General features: G+C 36.1%; 1 protein-coding gene and 3 long non-coding RNA genes across 4 annotated transcripts; 2 read left to right on the top strand and 2 right to left on the bottom strand.

Moving 5' to 3' along the window:
* Positions 1-3,323: 3,323 nt before the first annotated feature.
* On the bottom strand, positions 3,324-4,187 carry LOC121775558. The gene is made up of 2 exons (XR_006045150.1): positions 4,014-4,187; positions 3,324-3,887 (listed from the first exon to the last, which is right to left on the bottom strand). It is a non-coding gene; the product is annotated as an uncharacterized LOC121775558 (long non-coding RNA).
* A 308-nt stretch (positions 4,188-4,495) lies between these two features.
* Positions 4,496-5,596, top strand: LOC121775557. The gene is made up of 2 exons (XR_006045149.1): positions 4,496-4,856; positions 4,951-5,596. It is a non-coding gene; the product is annotated as an uncharacterized LOC121775557 (long non-coding RNA).
* Positions 5,597-5,719: 123 nt separating this feature from the next.
* LOC121775556 lies at positions 5,720-7,661 on the bottom strand. The gene is made up of 3 exons (XR_006045148.1): positions 7,540-7,661; positions 6,161-6,750; positions 5,720-6,084 (listed from the first exon to the last, which is right to left on the bottom strand). It is a non-coding gene; the product is annotated as an uncharacterized LOC121775556 (long non-coding RNA).
* Positions 7,662-12,394: 4,733 nt separating this feature from the next.
* On the top strand, positions 12,395-17,771 carry LOC121775425 (dynamin-related protein 5A). Its single transcript, XM_042172508.1, has 16 exons — positions 12,395-12,679; positions 13,394-13,457; positions 13,547-13,651; positions 13,905-14,006; positions 14,268-14,318; positions 14,437-14,498; positions 14,637-14,727; positions 14,916-14,980; positions 15,156-15,350; positions 15,483-15,602; positions 15,830-15,900; positions 16,005-16,230; positions 16,484-16,534; positions 16,721-16,949; positions 17,023-17,162; positions 17,384-17,771. The coding sequence occupies exons 1-16, from the start codon at positions 12,551-12,553 to the stop codon at positions 17,510-17,512; spliced, it is 1,830 nt and encodes a 609-aa protein (XP_042028442.1). The 5' UTR covers positions 12,395-12,550; the 3' UTR covers positions 17,513-17,771.
* Positions 17,772-19,078: the final 1,307 nt, after the last annotated feature.

A 19,078-nucleotide genomic window follows, 5' to 3' on the forward strand; every position in this document is an offset into this window, starting at 1 on the left:
ACCTGTGTCTAAGATTAGTCTGTAGGTCCCCCGATGCCTTTAATTTGTGCCTTCATCCTGTTTCCCATGAACAAGTATTGCTCACTTCCTTTTATAAGTTCGATCGTACTGAATCCCTGTTCAATATAAGACACATGAGTAGTAGCACCAGATTCTAATCACCAAGTATTATTAGGCACTTCAATAAGATTCGATTCAAAGCAAACGAAACTATTATGTTTACATTTCTTATCAAACCATGCCTTTCTTTTCGGACAATCCTTCTTGAAGTGTCCCGTTTCTCTACAGAAGAAACACTTCCTTTCTGGGGGTGTGCATTCGGGTTTCGGTTCGGTTTTTTGCCAAAACCGAACCAAAACCGAAAAACCGAATTTAGTTCAAAATCCAAACCGAACCGAACCCGAAAAACCGAGAAACCGAAAAACCGAAAACCGAACTTAAAAAACCGAAAAACCCGAACAAAACCGAAAAACCCGAAAAAAAAACTGAAAAACCTGAAAAAAATAAATATAATATAAATATGTATTTATATATGTGTATTTTATTTTATTTTATATATACTAATAGAATATTTATATATAATATAAAATTAATATTACTATATAATATATATTATATAGTAGAATATATTAAAAGAATATATATTATATATAATATAATATATTAAATTAATAGAATATATATAATTCGGTTTTTCGGTTTTTTTCTTCGCCCGAATCGAACCGAACCGAAAAACTGAATTTTTTTTATTTTTAAAACCGAACCGAACCGAAAAATCGAAAAAACCGAACCGAATTTCAAAATTTCGGTTTGGTTCGGTTCGGATATTCGGTTTCCGGTTATTTTGCTCACCCCTATTCCTTTCCTTCTGGATCTTCTTTTCGGGACCTTTAGGACAAGAAGAATCCTTGCGTTTGTCCCTTTTCCTTGACTTTCCCTTACTGGTGCTTGCTCCTCCATGACCCATTAAATTCACAACTTGGTCACCCATATTATTTAGTCTCCATTCCTCTTGTACCAACATGGTCTTTAGTTCTTTAAAGTCCCATTTTTCTTTTATGGTGTTATAATTCACCTGGAACTGGCCAAATTCAATAGGAAGAAAGTTTATGATGAATTGAACCAAGAACTGTCCGTGAACCTCCATTCCCAAGGTCGAGAGCCTTGCTGCCAAGTTTGATATGTGTGTTACATGATCGTGAATAGGTTGGGACCAGTCAAACTTTCTTGTAGTGAGCTCACTCATTAAGCTTCCTACAATTAACTTGTCAGCCAATTCCGATTGTGAACACTCCTTTATCTTTTCTATGAATTCCCTTGCATTCTCTGTCTTAGGCATAGATGGCTTAAAACTTTCCGCCATCGTCATCCTCATAAGATTGAGACTTAGCCTGTTAGAGCGCTCCAAAGTTTCATATCGAGACTTGTCTGTTTCGGAGCTCTCTTCCGTAATGGCTGCAAGCTCATCTTCCGGAAACATGGCATGGTCAAATGCCATAACACCCAGTGAAAACCGGATCTGTTCTGACCATTCACCATAGTTCTGCCCATTGAACTTTACAACAGAGTTTGCTGATGCATATATATTAGATGAAGCTGCAACATTTATACATGCTTACAATTAGTGCTTTGAACTTTAACAGTAATTCAGATAACTGTAATAAACTTTAACAACATGCATTCAAGCAACCTTCGGGCAATACTTAAACACACATACTTTCATTGATGCTAGAATAAACTTTAATGATCAATTATATCATACACATATCAAATAAGTATGTTTCCTTTGGGTATACATACTACATATGATACTGTAGACAAGATTAATCCTTTTCGTTTTATTAACTCATACACAATGATCCACCTTTGGGTGATCTCCAAGTATATAGATAATAAAGTTATTGATCAATCAACTTTCATGTCATTTATAGCATCCTTTAATCATGATCAATAAATAACCTTTCATCCTTTTCCATAATCATAATATCATATAACAAGACCACTTTGGTGATTAACAAGTCATATAAGATTTACATGCATCTTAAAAGGATTAAAAATTAACACTCTCGGAATTTTCAGAGAGTTTGCCCAGTCCGGGCATCTAAACGCCCGACCGGGCGTTAATGCATTGGTGAGTCCAGAGAGTTTGCCCGGTCGGGCATTCTTATACCGACTGAACGCCTGCCCGAGCGTTCATCAACCGACGTATCCAGTGACAACGCCCGGGCCGGGCATCTGTTTGCTCGGTCGGGCGTTTTCTCTGTACTCATTTTTTTCCCTTCGATTTTTATGTTTCAACATTCCATGAAACAATCACCCAATGCGCAACGGAATTATATAACATCAAAACGAAATAAAGACATTCATATTTCATTTTTGAACACTTAAAATGATGAATTAACCAAATCTAGATTGGCTCTGATACCAATTGTAAGCCACTTTACCGATTTCTGTACTGAAATCTGATACTAGATTTGTATTAATTCAACCATTACATATACATCATCAAAGAGATGATTTACCAACCTCCATCCATAGCTTATATTTGATGTAGGGTTGTATTCCACGAGTTGATGTTTCCCCTAAAAGCTGCGGTTGATATTATCGTCTCTTTCACCTTTTCTTTTCGGATTCTTTCGATGGAGAAGAATCTGATAACAATATGACTTTTCTGTATTCCTTTCACGTGTATAGAATTCTGTAGAGATTTCTGTGTCATTCAAATCTGAAAATCTGATTTGTTTATATAAGTTATACGCAACCTTTCACGAAAGGTTGCATCCATTCACTTTAATCTATGCAAGGCAAGAGAAGAGGGTTATCAATACACTTTAATGTACACATATTTATTCTACAGCTTTCCATCTTCTATACACTTTAATGTACACATATTTATATTATCTATGCAAGGCAAGAGAAGAGGGTTATCAATACACCCGTTTCTAATTCTTTAATCGAAACCGATCCATCACGGTATCGTCTTTCATATTAGAATCCAACTGATATGTTTGAACTTATCTTTAATATTAAATCAATGTCTACATAGGTCACATATAGGAATAAATATTCCTACATTGTATTATTTACTTACCGCCACCCTTGAAGGTTTGCAAATGTTATTTTTAAATTATTCGGCAAAAAACTTGTTGCGTATGGAAGCAAGTGAATAGATCAACACCTTTGAAATTTGTTATGATAGATTAAATTTAGAGCTTACTGATTCATGAATTTACAAATTAAACTTGTGAGTGGAATTAATTTATTCAATGTTAGAAAATAAACTAATGAAACTACCACAAGAAAAGAAAGGGTGACAGAGGAAATAAGTTTCAACAAACGTGCATAGAAAATATTAAATATCAACCTAATTGTTCGAGTTCATCAGACAAGGAACATACTTAGACAATCCTACAGTCGACGCAAGCCAATGGCTTCAGACAGAGGAAGCCATCTCCAATAAGCAATAACAGAAAGTCAGATTGACAGATATCTACCAACAAAAAAAGCACATGAGTTCCGACTTAGAGTTCAACTACAAAAACCAGCTAATTAAACAAGCATTTCATTTAAATTTTGTGAGGGCACGAAACACGTAAGCAACACAGTCGTCGTTGGGCATCCCAAGGAAAAAATTGAGGCGTTCCACTTCTCCAATATCAGTTAGCCGACATCGAACTTTTATTCCCAAGTGAGACCTGGAAGGCGTCCTAGCTGTTGGAAGACGTCCTTCTAAGCTTTGTCGAGGTCGAACTCATACCCAATACGAAGTGCGAGTTTGTCCAACCTCAAATTAGTGTCTTCGTGGAGCCTCTCTAGCATGTGAACAAATAGAAAGAAAATTATATTCGTCATCCTTGACTGTGACGCAGAATGCGGGTGTTATATTCCTGTAGAGATAAAACAGTAGAAAGCAAATTATATTCACATTTTATGTAGATCAAAAATTAATTGAACAAAATAAATCACTCAAAGTTAATCTATCCAACAAAGCCTATGCGTGCTTCATGACTTACGAAGGGAAATCGCTGGGATTCATGTTCTGATAGTACAAATGAGGCTAGGCTGAGGAGAGGTATAGCATCTGCGTGTAGATGTAGAGTTTGAGTGTTGTTGGCCAAATCCTTCAATTCATCAACATTAGCAAACCAACAGTAAATCAACCCGTGTGTAGAGTTGATTGAGGTTGAATGTTGTTGGTAGAATCACGCAAAGTTCCCTATTAGGAATGAAATACATATGCTACTTGACAAAAAAATTGAGAAATGGGTACAATATGTCCAACATAGTACAACACTCATGGAGAAAAACATGAAAAATTTGTACAAATATGATAATCATAGTACACTCACGGGTGCCTCCTACTACGCATGGAGTAGCTTCACCTAAAATCACATGCAACACTATCATTTATGAATTTTACACGGAGGGTTTACTAGTACCACACCCAATGGCTTTCCTAATATCAATTCTTTGTCATTTTCCAACTATAAAACCACCCACTTGGTAAACCAAATAAAAAAATGGGGAGCAACATCCCACGACAAGAAACTTTTTTCTATAAGGCCAAATGGTCGGCCGAGGTCGATTCAGTGCTATTGTCTGTCATTGTTTGGGCAAAGAACATGGGCCGATGGAGCGGCAGCGTCATCCCCATCGCCATTCTCCAGGAGGTCATCGAGTCCATTCAATCTGAAACCGGTGTGTCGTTCTCATGGCTCGAGTTGTACGAGCGGTACCAATTTCTTGAGCAGTGCTTCCATGCGTTCAAGCTTGTTTGGCAAACCCGCGGCGTCTATTGGAATATGCAATCAAACATGGTTATTTCTCCCAATAGCGCATGGTAAGAACTGATACAGGTGAGTATATCTTATTGTTGGCAAATGTTATATCAATATGGCCTTCATCGTGCGCCATATTCCAGCGAGAATTTTAACTGAAGTTCATTTGCAGAAAAATCAGTTGACCACCGTCTACTACTATGCGGGTGACATTGAGTATCCCAGGCTAGCAATGCTATTTGGTATGGAAGATGTGAAGAAGGAGGAGAATACCAAAGTGGTTGTCATTTATGATACCACAGTCCTCATATATAGGCCACGACCTCGACGTGGAATTGGTCCGTCCTCGCCTTGCGGTGAGGCTAGCGACTCGGTCTCCTCACTTTTAGCTGAAAATTTCGCGACCACTTGAAGAAAGTTGTTCTCCGATGCTTATGAACGATTGGATAATGAGGAGGGTTACGTCGGATGCGAAGCTAGATACGTCGTCTCGAATTAAGTCGCGCCCACTTCCTTTCAACCCCGCAGCTTCGCCGCACGGGAGCTCTTGCGGCTCCACAAGCCCTAGCAATTGGTGAAGGAACAATATGAAGTAGAAGACTATGTTTCGTTGCTTGGCCTAGGATTATCTATTTGAATATGTTCGTATATACGTGACTTTCTGTTTAGGGCGTTCTGAGTAGTCTCGTTTAATCATTTCGTTTATTTAGGTTAACATTTATTCAAGTAGTTGCATGGCCTACTAAATGTTTTAAATCGTGTTGTAATATGGTGGAAAATTGAGCTGAGCTTAATATATATGTCTCTTAAGTTTGAAATTTAGTCAAATTAAATACTAAATAACTATGATCAAAATGCAAAGTTAAGGTTCACATTTTACGAATGTATATACAAAATCAAATCAAATTAAAACACTAAACCCAATCCAAAGAAAGTGATGCTAAAGGAAAATCAGTTGATCCAAAATGTCATTATGAACTACCATTACATGAAGTTTTAAATCTTCCAAACAATAATTGTAGATTGTCTTGGAGAATCTATCACCAAATTGGCATCATAACTAAAGAGGTAAATTGGATGGCATTTTCAAATCTAACTAAATACAAGCAATTTGCAATTGGTGATACAGATTCATAAAAGCATATGCATAGGAACAACTTATTCAATATACCAATAAGTTTCAGCAACTACGTTGCCCGACAAAAAAGAAAGGGACTCATCGCTCACGGTCATATCCGAAAATTACCTGCCAATGCTCCCAATATGGCCAACTCTTTCCCCTAAAAAACTGAGCATTGGTGTCTGCCTGAGAATAAAAATGCAAGGTGTTACTACATTGCCAAAATGTGCATATGTGATTCATAGTGTAAATGATCAACCACCTTCAGAATATGGTACCATAGATCATCGTCGCCAAAATGTGCATATATGATTCATAGTGTAAATGATCAACCACCTTCACAATATGGTACCATAGATCATCGTCGCATTCAATCTTGTAGTCATTGTACGCGTTGAAACCAACGCCTCTATGCTGAAGAATATCTCTCAAAGACGAGTAGATTTTTTTCCACGCAATAATCTTTGAATGAATATGCGGACGGATTCTGATGTTAGATTTGGGAAATTGTTGCTTCAAAGCATCCTCAAGCTGGAACAGGTACCCTGACCAAAATCCGTTTTCAGATTTCCAGCCATTCAACACCAGATCCTTCATCGCGAGTACCAATATCTCCTCCTCACGGTCAGTCCAGCTCCTACGAGTGTGGTCCCCATTGGTCCTTCGTCCCCGGCCAATATATTCACCACGTATACACGATTAACACAAACACACATCAACAATTGTAACTCACAGAATGTGCTAGGACGTGACAATCAGAATGTGTACAAACGTAGATTATAAAAAAACATACTTGTAGTGCCCATAGAATCATCAAACGAGAACTTCGACGGTCGTGAGTCAGTCATTATACTGAAAAAAAACATTCAGATGTGTAATAAGCATTGAAAGCGTGTCTGTAGTGGCGTGTCATTCATTCCTTCTAAAATTTGTGCATAACAACATCGATATTTCAAAGGAAGCTTACGAAACTAGAACAACAAAACAAGCATATCGAGTATTTGCTCGACAAGATCGAAATTTGACTGAGTTTTCTCCAAATTAAATAAAGAAGTCATGTTATGATCATAGTCAAATAAGCTGCAGACAATTGTGAATTTTTCCAAATATATTGTAGAAAGGTGAATTTTCGAAGTGCTTATAACTGCATCACTCATAGAGCAAGACCTATAGAGTAGCATACAAGAATTCTACTAGTACTATGTTTCAACATGATAGATATCTAATAAATATTGATGCCAAATCAAATCAAATTAAAACCCTAGAAACAATCCAAAGAAAGTGATGCTAAAGGAAAATCAGTTGATCCAACATGTCATTATGACCTACCATTACATGAAGTTTTAAATCTCCCAAACAGTAATCGTAGAACAAAATCTTGGAAAATCTATCACCAAATCGGCATCATAACTAAAGAGGTAATAGCATTTTCAAATCTAACTAAATACAAGCATTCTGCAATTGGTAATACAGATGGATAGGAACGAAGTATTTGCTCGACAAGATCGAATTTGATAGAGTTTCATCAAAAACACGTTGACACAGCATGCCATTTGGGAAAACAAAGTCGGATCAAATTTCTACACCAATACACGACAACATTATTCAGTATTTGCGAGTGTAAATCCATATCGAGCTTACCTCCTTCGAAAAAACGCGGTGCATTGCTTTGATAAAAGGTTTCAACCAATGAATGCACAAGATGTAGCGGCTTAGGTGATAAAGGGGGTGAAGAATTCTAATTAGAATGAATTAGGTCATTGGAGGATAAAATTGTAAACACAAAAAAAATTCATGAGCAAAAATGTCTTTTCCGTTTTCCACTTTTGGTATCATGGAAACCAAACATCATATACCAAATATCAAGAAATGATAACTATCGAACCAAACATGAGGTGGAGTTATGCTAACCTAAGATAAAGTTTATCAATTTATGCTAACCACATTTGGTCAAGAAATGCTACCAAATTAACAAAACACACCCTTAATGGTTGTTTTACATATATAAATGTATAAGAAACATAACAAGGCTACATCTTTGTTTAGTAGACCGGTTGTGAGCGCCGTCCACTTTAAGGTAACACGGTCAGTTCTGAATAAAGGAAAACACAATTTCACAACCTAGATAGGCTTTGACTACTTATCGTGAAAGGTTGCAATGTCACTCCGTGTATTACTAAGCCGTATTGAAATAAGATGAAATTGGTGTCGTATAACACTGAATGGATCTAACAGCAAGACATGTCTTTATGCTATCTACTGAAAGACCAGGTCTTGATAAATAATCATATCTTAATCAATATATTTAGCATTGAGTATACATTATTGATTATGCATTACTTTGATTTATCAATTGGTGCGGGGTGATAAAGATCTTTGTGATGGATCCATATGTTTTACCCAAGGAATATGCCTCCAGTGTTGATCAACAAAACAAATAAAAAAACAAAGATAAGGTGGATTTAGCCACAAAAACTAGATCCAAACTTGAATTGGATATAAGATTGGAAATGGAAGAATGTGTAAATGTTGAATAACTAGGATTAAAACCATAGGACCTTAACCAAAAAGATGGAGACAACCCTATACAACTTTCATTAATCCTAATCACCCTTTGGCTCCACTACTCAATGGATACACTACCATTGACGCATACTTATACTCGAATCTATCTAAGGAAAGAACAAGCAACCTTCAAGAAGGAATTAGATAAAATCCTCAAAGAGGAATACTCACAAAAGAGGTTTAAACATTCATCAAAAGCTGCTATCAAAATGATACAAAAGAGTATTTATAGTTAGGGCTTCATCCCCAAAAAAAGGGTTTGCAAAATCTAAAAATTAAGGATAACGGATAAAACGCCTGGAAAGGAGTTCAGAAGAGGTAAATCGCCCGACTCGGGTGATTCTAGAATTCGCAAGGCATACACCCAATCACCCGGTCGGGTGTTCGGTAGCGTTATTTTGCCTGACCGAGCCAAAACCCTCAGCAACTCGCACGCCTTCTGCCCCAGCGCCTGATCGAGCGAAGCAGGGCTATGATTCGCCCGACCGGGCGATTCCTCTGCATTCCTTTGAGCAGCTAAGAGCGTGGTCTTCGCAGCAAGTTCGACCCCGGAATTTGACGATTCTTCTTGCAACACCCTTTGGACGAGATTGGAGACTTCTCCTTGGAGACGTCTTGCCTTGGCTCTCGTCACGGGTCCCCCTTGCATCTTGAACGATGTGCTCTCCTTGGGTGCGGTTCCTTGGGTCGTATTAGTAGGTTTTTCGCAACCCAATAATTATGATATCTTGGGTAGTGGTGATTAATTTCTAACGGTGTTAGGATTGCTATTGTATTTGAACGCGCGTGAAAGCTCATCTAAAGGACTCAGAGTTCACATGCTAATCAAATAAAGCATATAGAGTCACGCACTTGATCAGGTTAGACAGTAGATGGATCAAGTTGGCTACTATCTGGTCATTGGTATACGAACGGAGAGACTTAGGACTTTCAAGACCTTAACTGACAATACTATAGACTAGTAAATGGAAGTAAGGGTCGAATCCCTCAGGGACAGAAGTGAGTTGAGTTGTGTTTAGGACATTGGGAGATTGGCTGCGACCACGCTTTTCAGTGGGTTAAGTTTAAACTAAGAAATAAGAACTGATCAACTTACTAAACTGAACTAATCAATCTAGACTAGACAAACTTAAAACTAGGAAACATGTTGGGTTGAACAACTAAACTGGGAGGAAAAGATAAAACACCTACATCAGATCTAAAAAGAGCAACAAATATAAAAACGGAAATCAGACAAATCAAGCACAGATCCATGTAAATCTGACGTAAAGAAAATAGATCTAAAGTATCTACCCTATTCTCATGCAAGTTAACGAACTAAAAACTTAGATCTAACTACGAAAAATCATAAACAAGGCGGAACTAAAACTAACGAAAGCAATTAAATAATAGAACATCAAATCTAAAACAACTTGCATTAAAAACTTCATTTCATAAACGATCTTCAAAAACGCAACTAAAATAAAATTCCAAACAAGGATTTAAAGGTCGATCCACAACGGAAAGTAACTAGAATAACAACTGAGCGAAAACATAAAAAACAACCAAGCTACGGAAAAGATGAACTAAAAACATAGTAGAAATTGTTTGACCCCTCGGGGTGTAAGGAAAACACAAACTACGAAGACTTCTTGGCAGATCCAGGTCCCTCCTTCCTTGACGAGGAAGAAGATATGAAAGTAGAGGTGGAACGACGACTCCGACTGCTGCTAACTTGCTTACTCCATGCTACGAAAAAGTGTGAAGTGTGGAATGTGGTGATGGAAAAGGATGATGATGTCGAACTCCCTCTGTGTGCACTCTCTCTACTATTTATAGTAGAGATGGCATCTTTTCTTCTCTCTCCTCTGACTCATCATCTCTTGTGGTGAACTCCACTTGATCAACTTGTTGTCTAAGCAGATTTCATTACTTGTCCGCAACTGATCAACTTATCTTCTATTCTGATCATTTTTCGCTTCTTTCCAAAGTTGATCAAGTTGTTCCTGCACTTTGCCGCTTCAACACTTTATAGCTCCTGCACACTCAAATTCACCACTTTTTCGCACATTATCAAACATGTTAGTGTAATAAACCCCTATAAAACCATGCTTGTAACGAGCCCTATCAGCACGCCTGGTGAGTCTGGTTTGATAATGTCCTTAAGAGGAGCTCGAAACAAGGTTTTATTATTCAGATCCTAGATAATTGGAATTTAATTATTCCATGAATAATAAATAAGTGAATCTTGTTAAGTCCACTCTTGGAATTAACAAGATATTAATTAATTAAGCCTATAGCAGACATTAATTAATTAATGGACATTTATATCTTTAGCGCGAGAAATAACTTTCTAAAAGTGAAAACCGGGTTACTTGTAATTTCGGATTTGCAAGGGTAATTCAATATTATTACTGTAGTGGCTGAGCTTGTATCAAAATTGAGGTTCAATTTATTTAGATATGAGCCAATTGGGTGTGGCCTCATCCAAACCTCCATAGTTCCCTGACTGGACCCAATATGTAACTTATATAAATGTGAGAATAAAGGAGAGATAAAACACACAATACTCTCATAATTTTCGTTCTCCTCACTCTCTAAGTAGGTGCCGATTTTTCTTCTCCTACTTTGTGTGGGAGTTCTGTCTTCTTTTATTCAAGTCCAATATATTTTGATAAGATCGGCACACCCTGATATTGAAATATAGTTCAGGAACCAATCAGAAGATTTGTGGTTTAGTACTGAAGATCATCACGTGGAGAAGTAGCGAGCCATCTGCGGTTCTTTGGAGAATCAAGAAGGTATTAAATCCTCTCTATAGAAATGCATGCTTTACAGCTTTAGGTTTCAATTAATCAAAAGCATTTTATTTCAAGTTTTGAGCATGATACATGTGCTAATTACGCGAGTAGATTTTGTCTAAATAATCTGCTAAATAGATCTAATTCTCCGATATATTTGTTCTTCTGCTGCCAACCCCATCAATACTGCAATACCGTTATTCCATAATATAATATTATTAATATTTTCAATGTAATATAAATTGAGTTAATGTAAAATGGAAATACATTATGCTAACTACAACTAAATAGCCTAGATCATGAAATCAATGCTCAAGATTATCTCAACCTCGAGTACCAATAAGATGAACAAAAACTGTTGTTAACTACCAACTCATTAGTTATAACTAACTATTTTCGCTCTCTTAAATTATAGCTAGTATATCTCAAACTTTGTATTCATATAACATTTCAATTTTATTTTATTTTTCTCACAAAACATATATCAATTTTATTTTATTTTTCAAACAAATTCTAATTGTATATGTTCAGATTGATAAAATTTAATGGAATAATATTTTCATGAGTTTTATATATTTTGATAATCAATTGAAATCAAAATACCGATCATAATATTTCAAATATAATATAGTACATGTATAAATTATGTTGATATTTTTAATATACTTTAGTGTTACTATTGCAATACTATGCTCCAAATTTGGTAGTTATTATTAAATAATAAAAACAAAATTATATCACTGTTACATATCATTTGATATCTAAATTCCTAAGGTCTCCTGTAGTTAGTATTTTAGAGAGAGTTAGCAATTAATTCAACTCTATATAAATATTTTGTATTCGCAGTATATATTGAAATCAGTATATGCATAATATATCAAAAATTCGGTATGTTGCTATGTATAAAAACTCATCATACCGAAATCTTTATGTATTTTTTTGATTATGTTATACATCGGTGTTTCGATATTTTTTTGGCACGGCTAAGATTCTAAACGCAACATACAAAGTAAGTTCGTGGGCTAAATGTGTGTTGGGCCAATCCTTCAAACTGGACCTCATGGGCCGACGCGTTGGTCCAACGGCTCCGCTTGCCTGTGAAATTTGAAAAAGAAGCAAAGCGTGTAATCACCCTCATGTATCCATACATATTCAAATTCAATTTCTTCACCTGCTAATCTTCATTTCTCTCTCGAGATCGACCTGTGGCTTGTTCCCTGTATCAAATTAGCTTCATATCTAAGCGATTTTAAAGTGCAGTCAAAGTCCAAGTCCAAGGATCATTGACTCCGAGCTGAGTTGGGGATATGGAGAATCTGATTTCATTGGTTAACCGACTGCAGAGAGCGTGCACCGCTCTCGGAGATCACGGGGAAGAGACCGCGCTGCCTACTCTCTGGGACGCCTTGCCTTCTATCGCCGTCGTCGGCGGTCAGGTTTGATTGTCTACTTTTACTTTACCATTTTCCCTTTTCTCTGTTCGATTAAACTTTATTTTTGTCTTGATCTACGCGGATATAAGGTTTATTTATTTCAAGTGAATCTGCTTTTTGTTCTGTAGATCGTAGTTAATGTCGAATTTGTCGCTTATTTGACGCGTTTTCTGCGGGGATCGGAGTTTGGATCTGCTTATCAGCTGTTTTTCGAATTGAATTCGTTTATAGTGATATTGAAGATTTTATTTCACCTGCTTGTTTGATCGTTGTTTAATTCATATTCAGTTGTGCTATTGGCTTTTACTGTATTGCGCTTTAGGAAAATATATATACAGAGGAAAACGATATAACGGTTTGATGAAAATTGTTACGATAATAACTTATTCCCATACCGGAACTTTTTGGAGAGAAATTTGCATAGAAAATTAACAGGAAATGCCAGCATGTGTTTTGGTAGTTCGAGTTTATGTGATTTTCTACAAGAAAATGTATAGCCATATTCTTTTGAACATTTCTGATGATGATTCATATACATTATAGCTCAATTAAAAATTTTCCCCTGCTGTTTTCTGAATGATTCTTTAGCATTCAGATATTTTTCTGATGTTATTGTGATATTGCTACAAATCAATTGCACCTCATCATTTATGCTTTATTTTAACTTTCTTAACTTACTCATTTGCATTTTTGGCTGATTTGATCCAAATATTGTAGAGTTCTGGAAAGTCTTCAGTACTTGAAAGTGTTGTCGGGAAAGACTTTTTGCCTCGTGGATCTGGTAATGTTTGGGCTTTCATTTTTATAACAATAATGATAATCATGAAATTACTTCCATTTTTGACATGTTGATGGCCTTTATACAAACAGGTATTGTTACTCGACGCCCTCTTGTTCTGCAGCTTCATCGGCTTGATGAAGGTAGAGAATATGCGGAATTTGGACACCTCCCTAGGAGAAGATTTACTGATTTTGGTAAGTTTCTTCATTGCTGGTACTGACTTTGATTTTGCTCTGATATCAAATTTCTTTTCATACTCTCTTTGATTGTTCCAATACAATAGTTTTTACAAGCCAATAAAACCACTGAACTAAAAAAAACTCTAATGGATTTATACTAACCCTCTCTTTCCTTGTTCCACACTTCTTATACGATTTTTTCTTGCATACATCTCTTTAAAAGCTTAACACTTCTGGTTTTTGCTTGAACTTGTCATATTTTGCACAGCTGCTGTGAGAAAGGAGATTGCTGATGAAACTGACAGAGAGACTGGACGTTCTAAGCAAATTTCCACTGTCCCAATATACCTTAGCATTTATTCACCAAATGGTATGTCGAGTTGATCTTGATTATTTGTCATGTTGTCTATGTACCACACGAGTTTCAAAAATAGCAGTTATTTATTGCTGCTGATTTCATACTTTATAGTTTTGAGAAGAAGTATGCAGCAGCTCTTATTCTACTTCCTTACAATCCTATATCTATTTTTCTCTAAATAAAGTTTACCTAAATAAGAATCTGATGTGATTTCTTATTTTAATCTAATGTTCAGAGAGCAAAACTTAAGTTTGATAAATTTTGTGATTGCAGTGGTAAATCTAACATTGATTGATCTTCCTGGACTTACAAAAGTGGCTGTTGGTGAGTTTGCCATTTTCATGTTTCTTCTTTCTTTTGTTATAGCTACTGTTAGTTCTAGCTTAAGTGTGAAACAACCTTTCAATTTTGACAAAATGGTTATTTGTTTGTTTTTTCGTAGATGGTCAGCCAGATAGCATTGTTATGGATATTGAGAACATGGTCAGGTCTTACATTGAAAAGGTATTGTCAATCTTTTCATTGTTTGATCATTGGATTTCTGAGGCTTGAAATTATTCATGATATGGTTAGTCCCTGCTTGGTTTTACTTGAAAGGAATAATTGCTGACAGTTTCGTGCTTATGTGATTTCTTTTATCAGCCCAACTGTATTATTTTGGCTATTTCTCCTGCCAACCAAGATCTTGCAACATCAGATGCAATTAAAATTTCTCGCGAAGTGGACCCAAAAGGTATAATCTGTTGGTACTGGTGTAAAACTGTGGGACTATGTGTCATTCTCTTGCATGTGATTGTTGTTTTCAGATAGACTGTGAGATACACCTGTTAACCAAATTATTGAAATCACCAAAGTATCTAGTTTCTGATAATTTTATGATAGTACGTTTTGATATGTGACAGTCAACTAATCGTATTTCAGGGGAGAGAACATTTGGAGTTCTAACGAAGATTGATCTTATGGACAAGGGTACTGATGCTGTAGATGTAAGTTTACAAATGATAATATCGAGCTTATATATCGTAGGAAAACAATTAAACAAGTAACAATAGTATTGGTTTTGATACTGAGTATATTGTACTACCATCTTATGTGTTTTAAACTTATTTTTAGTGTGTGCCTCTTGCCCTATACATTCGCTTAATTTATTTGGGTATGCAGATCTTGGAAGGGAAAGCATACAGGCTGCAGTTCCCATGGATTGGTGTTGTTAATCGTTCTCAACAAGACATTAACAAAAACGTTGACATGATTGCTGCTAGGCGTAGAGAGCGAGAATATTTTGCACAAAGTCCAGAATACAAACATCTTGCACACAGGATGGGTTCGGAGCATTTAGGGAAAATTTTATCAAAAGTGAGCAACTCAGCTTAAACCTTACCGACTTATTCTTGGCATAAGATTTTGAGTGTTCTATCAATTTCTCACACTGACCTTCGCTTGCATCATTTGTCGTCTAATATTTAAATTTATGCTGCTGTTTTCTAGCATTTGGAAGCAGTCATCAAATCACGAATTCCAGGCCTTCAGTCTCTAATCAACAAAACTGTGATTGAGCTGGAATCTGAGTTGAGCCGTCTGGGAAAGCCCATTGCAACTGATGCTGGAGTAAGCTTTTACCTTATTACATTTAGATATGTATAATTATTGTCTTTAATATATCACTATAAAGCTTTTTTAGTAGACCTTCGTGATCCTTTCTGCAAATATTTTTCATGTAGGATCAATCTTGTATTTTCCTTTAAGTAGGGGGCAACCAAGCAACCTTCTTTAATTTTGTTGATTGCTGGTCCCCTTGATGATCTACATTTTTATTAATGTTGACTGCATTGCAGGGAAAATTGTACATGATCATGGAAATCTGCCGTACATTTGATGGAATATTTAAAGAGCATCTTGATGGAGTGTATGTATTTATGTGCTCTACTTGTCCCTGTTAGCATGCATTGCCAGATGTTTTTATTGCTTTGTAATTTGATTTTTTTTTCATGTCATTCCTTATTTTTGCAGTCGACCTGGTGGTGATAAAATATACAATGTTTTTGATAACCAACTGCCAGCGGCCTTGAAGCGCTTGCAGTTTGATAAGCATCTTGCCATGGAAAATGTACGCAAGTTAATCACTCAAGCTGATGGGTATCAACCTCATCTTATAGCACCAGAGCAAGGTTATCGCCGTCTCATTGAAACTGCTTTGATCACTATCAAAGGTCCTGCTGAAGCTGCGGTTGATGCGGTATGCATTTTAACTACAGATTGTCTATATCCAGAGTTCATTGATTTTCCTAGCTTTATAGATGGATTTTTCTATGTATTTTTTAAAAATATATAAAATATATGTCTTCATGCTAAGAAGTCATATATCTTATATTGTCTTTGGATAACTAAGTCTTATAATCTAGTACTAGTATTTGTTACAATGTCTTTTTGTCTGAAGCAGATGACCGTACTATGCTCATATAATTCTGTCTTTATTTTCTTACTTTAAGGTTCATGGAATACTCAAGGAACTGGTTCACAAGGCTATTAATGAGACTGTAGTAAGTCTTCCAACTTCATTGTAGTCTGTTACTATTGACTTTTATATAATTGTATAAAGCTCGTTGGCACAATAATCTTCTTCAATCTTTTCCTTCTTCCTCATAATTCATAAAAGAAGTGGCATGATTTGATTGAAATAGAAAATTAGTCTTACGATAGAATCACTTGGTCTATGTTCTTTGCAGGAGCTAAAGCAATACCCCTCTCTCAGAGTGGAGGTGGGGAATGCTGCGATTGAATCATTAGATAGGATGAAGGAAGAGAGCAGGAAAGCAACTCTACAGCTCGTAGAGATGGAAAATAGTTACTTAACTGTAGATTTCTTCCGGAAGCTTCCTCAGGATGTCGAGAAGGGTGGCAATCCGACTCACTCAATCTTTGACAGATACAATGATTCATATCTTCGCAGAATTGGTGAGTGAGAATAACCTCTTAGTGACTTCAGCATGTTCAAATTTTGACAGCGTTCTTTTATCTAATGTATCAGGAACAACTGTTCTGTCTTATGTCAACATGGTATGTGGAAGCTTGAGAAACTCCATTCCAAAGTCTATCGTATACTGCCAAGTCCGTGAGGCAAAACGGAGCTTGCTTGATCACTTCTTCACCGATTTAGGGAAAAAAGAGGTAAACCCCTCACACACACCCAAAAAAAACCAAAAACATAATGCTTTTTGCTTCTTAGGATTGATTCTCTGAAATATAAATAGAGAATGAAGTAGTAACTAGGAATATTGTCAGGATCACCTTCTCATAGAAGGATCATCTAAAATGCGATCCCATTTTGTTTTCACTCTTGCTAAAAAAATGAAAAACGAAACCTTCACTTTAAGTACTTGGGTGAACAGGGGAAGCAGTTGGGAAAATTGTTGGATGAGGATCCGGCTATCATGCAACGACGCCTCTCCCTGGCCAAGAGACTGGAGCTGTACAGAGCTGCTCAGGCAGAGATCGATTCAGTCGCATGGTCAAAATAGAGGGTCGATGGCAAAAATATTGCGCCTTTTGCCATCTCCTTACATATATAGCGCTTTCATTCTTGGTGCCACCGATTATTATTTGTATGATCAACAGATTTTTAGGTAATACGTGCACTCCAGTTTTGTTGTATAATTTTGTCTTATTTTTTATATTGTATGTTGGGGTTCTTTGCACTCCAATTTTGCTTCTTTTTCTTTGCAGAAACAGAGGTTTGGGGTTTCAGAGAAGTTCGAAACTCAGTTTTGTTTTCTTAAATTCTGACTTGACTGCAGTAAATTGACTTATCAATCATTACAGAAAGTGAATAATTTTGTTGCTTTTAAAAAAATGCAATGCACTAGTGGAAGAATACAAGTGAGGAAATTTGGGAACCTTTTTTTATCAGAATATTACGTTATTCCGAACATAAAACCAAGTTCAATTTGTTCAATTTGTTATGTGTCAAAGTTAAAGAGGGTATAATCAGAGATGCAACATGAAATTGAGCAAAATACGATTTTAAGCAAAGTTCATTTGGCTAAAAGCCACGTGCAGCCCCGAGAATGGTTAAAATAATGGAGGTGCGGGGAATCGAACCCCGTGCGAAGCGAGCGCTCTACCATATGAGCTACACCCCCTTCTGTTTTATTTTTGGAGGATAAACGTTATTGAATAATATATCCAGATAAATCTGAGTGTTAATCGAAATATTTGATGACCTATGTTGCAGAAAATGAAAAATGCGATAAAACAAAGGATCCTCTATTGAAAAGTTTCAATACAATGGACGGTTGCCGGCTGACACATGTCCAATTAAATATGTTTCAGTAAGGTTTAACTTGAGTCATCCGGAACGAAGTTTTTTATGTGATAGAATACTTAATAGAATTGGATTTTTAATATAATACATCATATAAGATACATTTTTCTTATTTAATCAGCTATCAATTGAATGTACTCCCTTCGTCCAAAAAAATAGTCTCATTTGTGGACGACACGAGTTTTAGTGAGAAATTGTTAAAGTAAGAGAGAGGAGGAGAAAAAGTTGGTAAAGTAGGAGAGATATGGAGAAAAATTGGGTAAAGTACAAGAGAAAAACTTTCCATTTTAAGAATGAGACTATTTTTCGGGGACACAAAGTGAAAAAAAATGAGCTAATTTCGTGGACGGAGGGAGTATTGATTTGAATTGGACGTTTTTCAAATTAGTCATTAGTTGTTGACTAATGTACGTGTTTCCTATTAAAGAAAATTGGGATAGATTAGCATTAATTTAGTCAAATATATATATATGCTTACATATATACTTACTATTGCCATGAATTTGACATTAATTATGTCATTGACTGATAAAATCAAATCAAATTATTGTGATCAACTTTTTAATTTGATTTTTGGTATTACTTAGTAAAAATGAAATGTCCTAATTAAACGGTCACTTTGATGATAAGGGAGTTAAGAGCATCTACAGTGGGGCGCTCTAAAGTCCGCCTTATACACCATCACGTCAGCATTTTATCCTCCTGCCCTTCCACTTGCAGTGGGGCGCCCTAAGCATTTTCTTCTATTTGAATACTTAAATAA

The sequence above is a fragment of the Salvia splendens genome, chromosome 17, assembly GCF_004379255.2.
Source record: "Salvia splendens isolate huo1 chromosome 17, SspV2, whole genome shotgun sequence".
In the NCBI taxonomy this organism is placed as follows: Eukaryota; Viridiplantae; Streptophyta; class Magnoliopsida; order Lamiales; family Lamiaceae; genus Salvia; species Salvia splendens.

What these genes read in the sequence shown, in the direction of transcription:
- LOC121775425 (XM_042172508.1), top strand. Translation starts at nt 12,551, where the DNA reads ATGGAGAATCTGATTTCATTGGTTAACCGACTGCAGAGAGCGTGCACC. An exon ending in CTTTTTGCCTCGTGGATCTG is followed by an intron (nt 13,458 to 13,546) that starts GTAATGTTTGGG and finishes TTATACAAACAG; the next exon opens with GTATTGTTACTCGACGCCCT. An exon ending in AGGCTATTAATGAGACTGTA is followed by an intron (nt 16,535 to 16,720) that starts GTAAGTCTTCCA and finishes TGTTCTTTGCAG; the next exon opens with GAGCTAAAGCAATACCCCTC.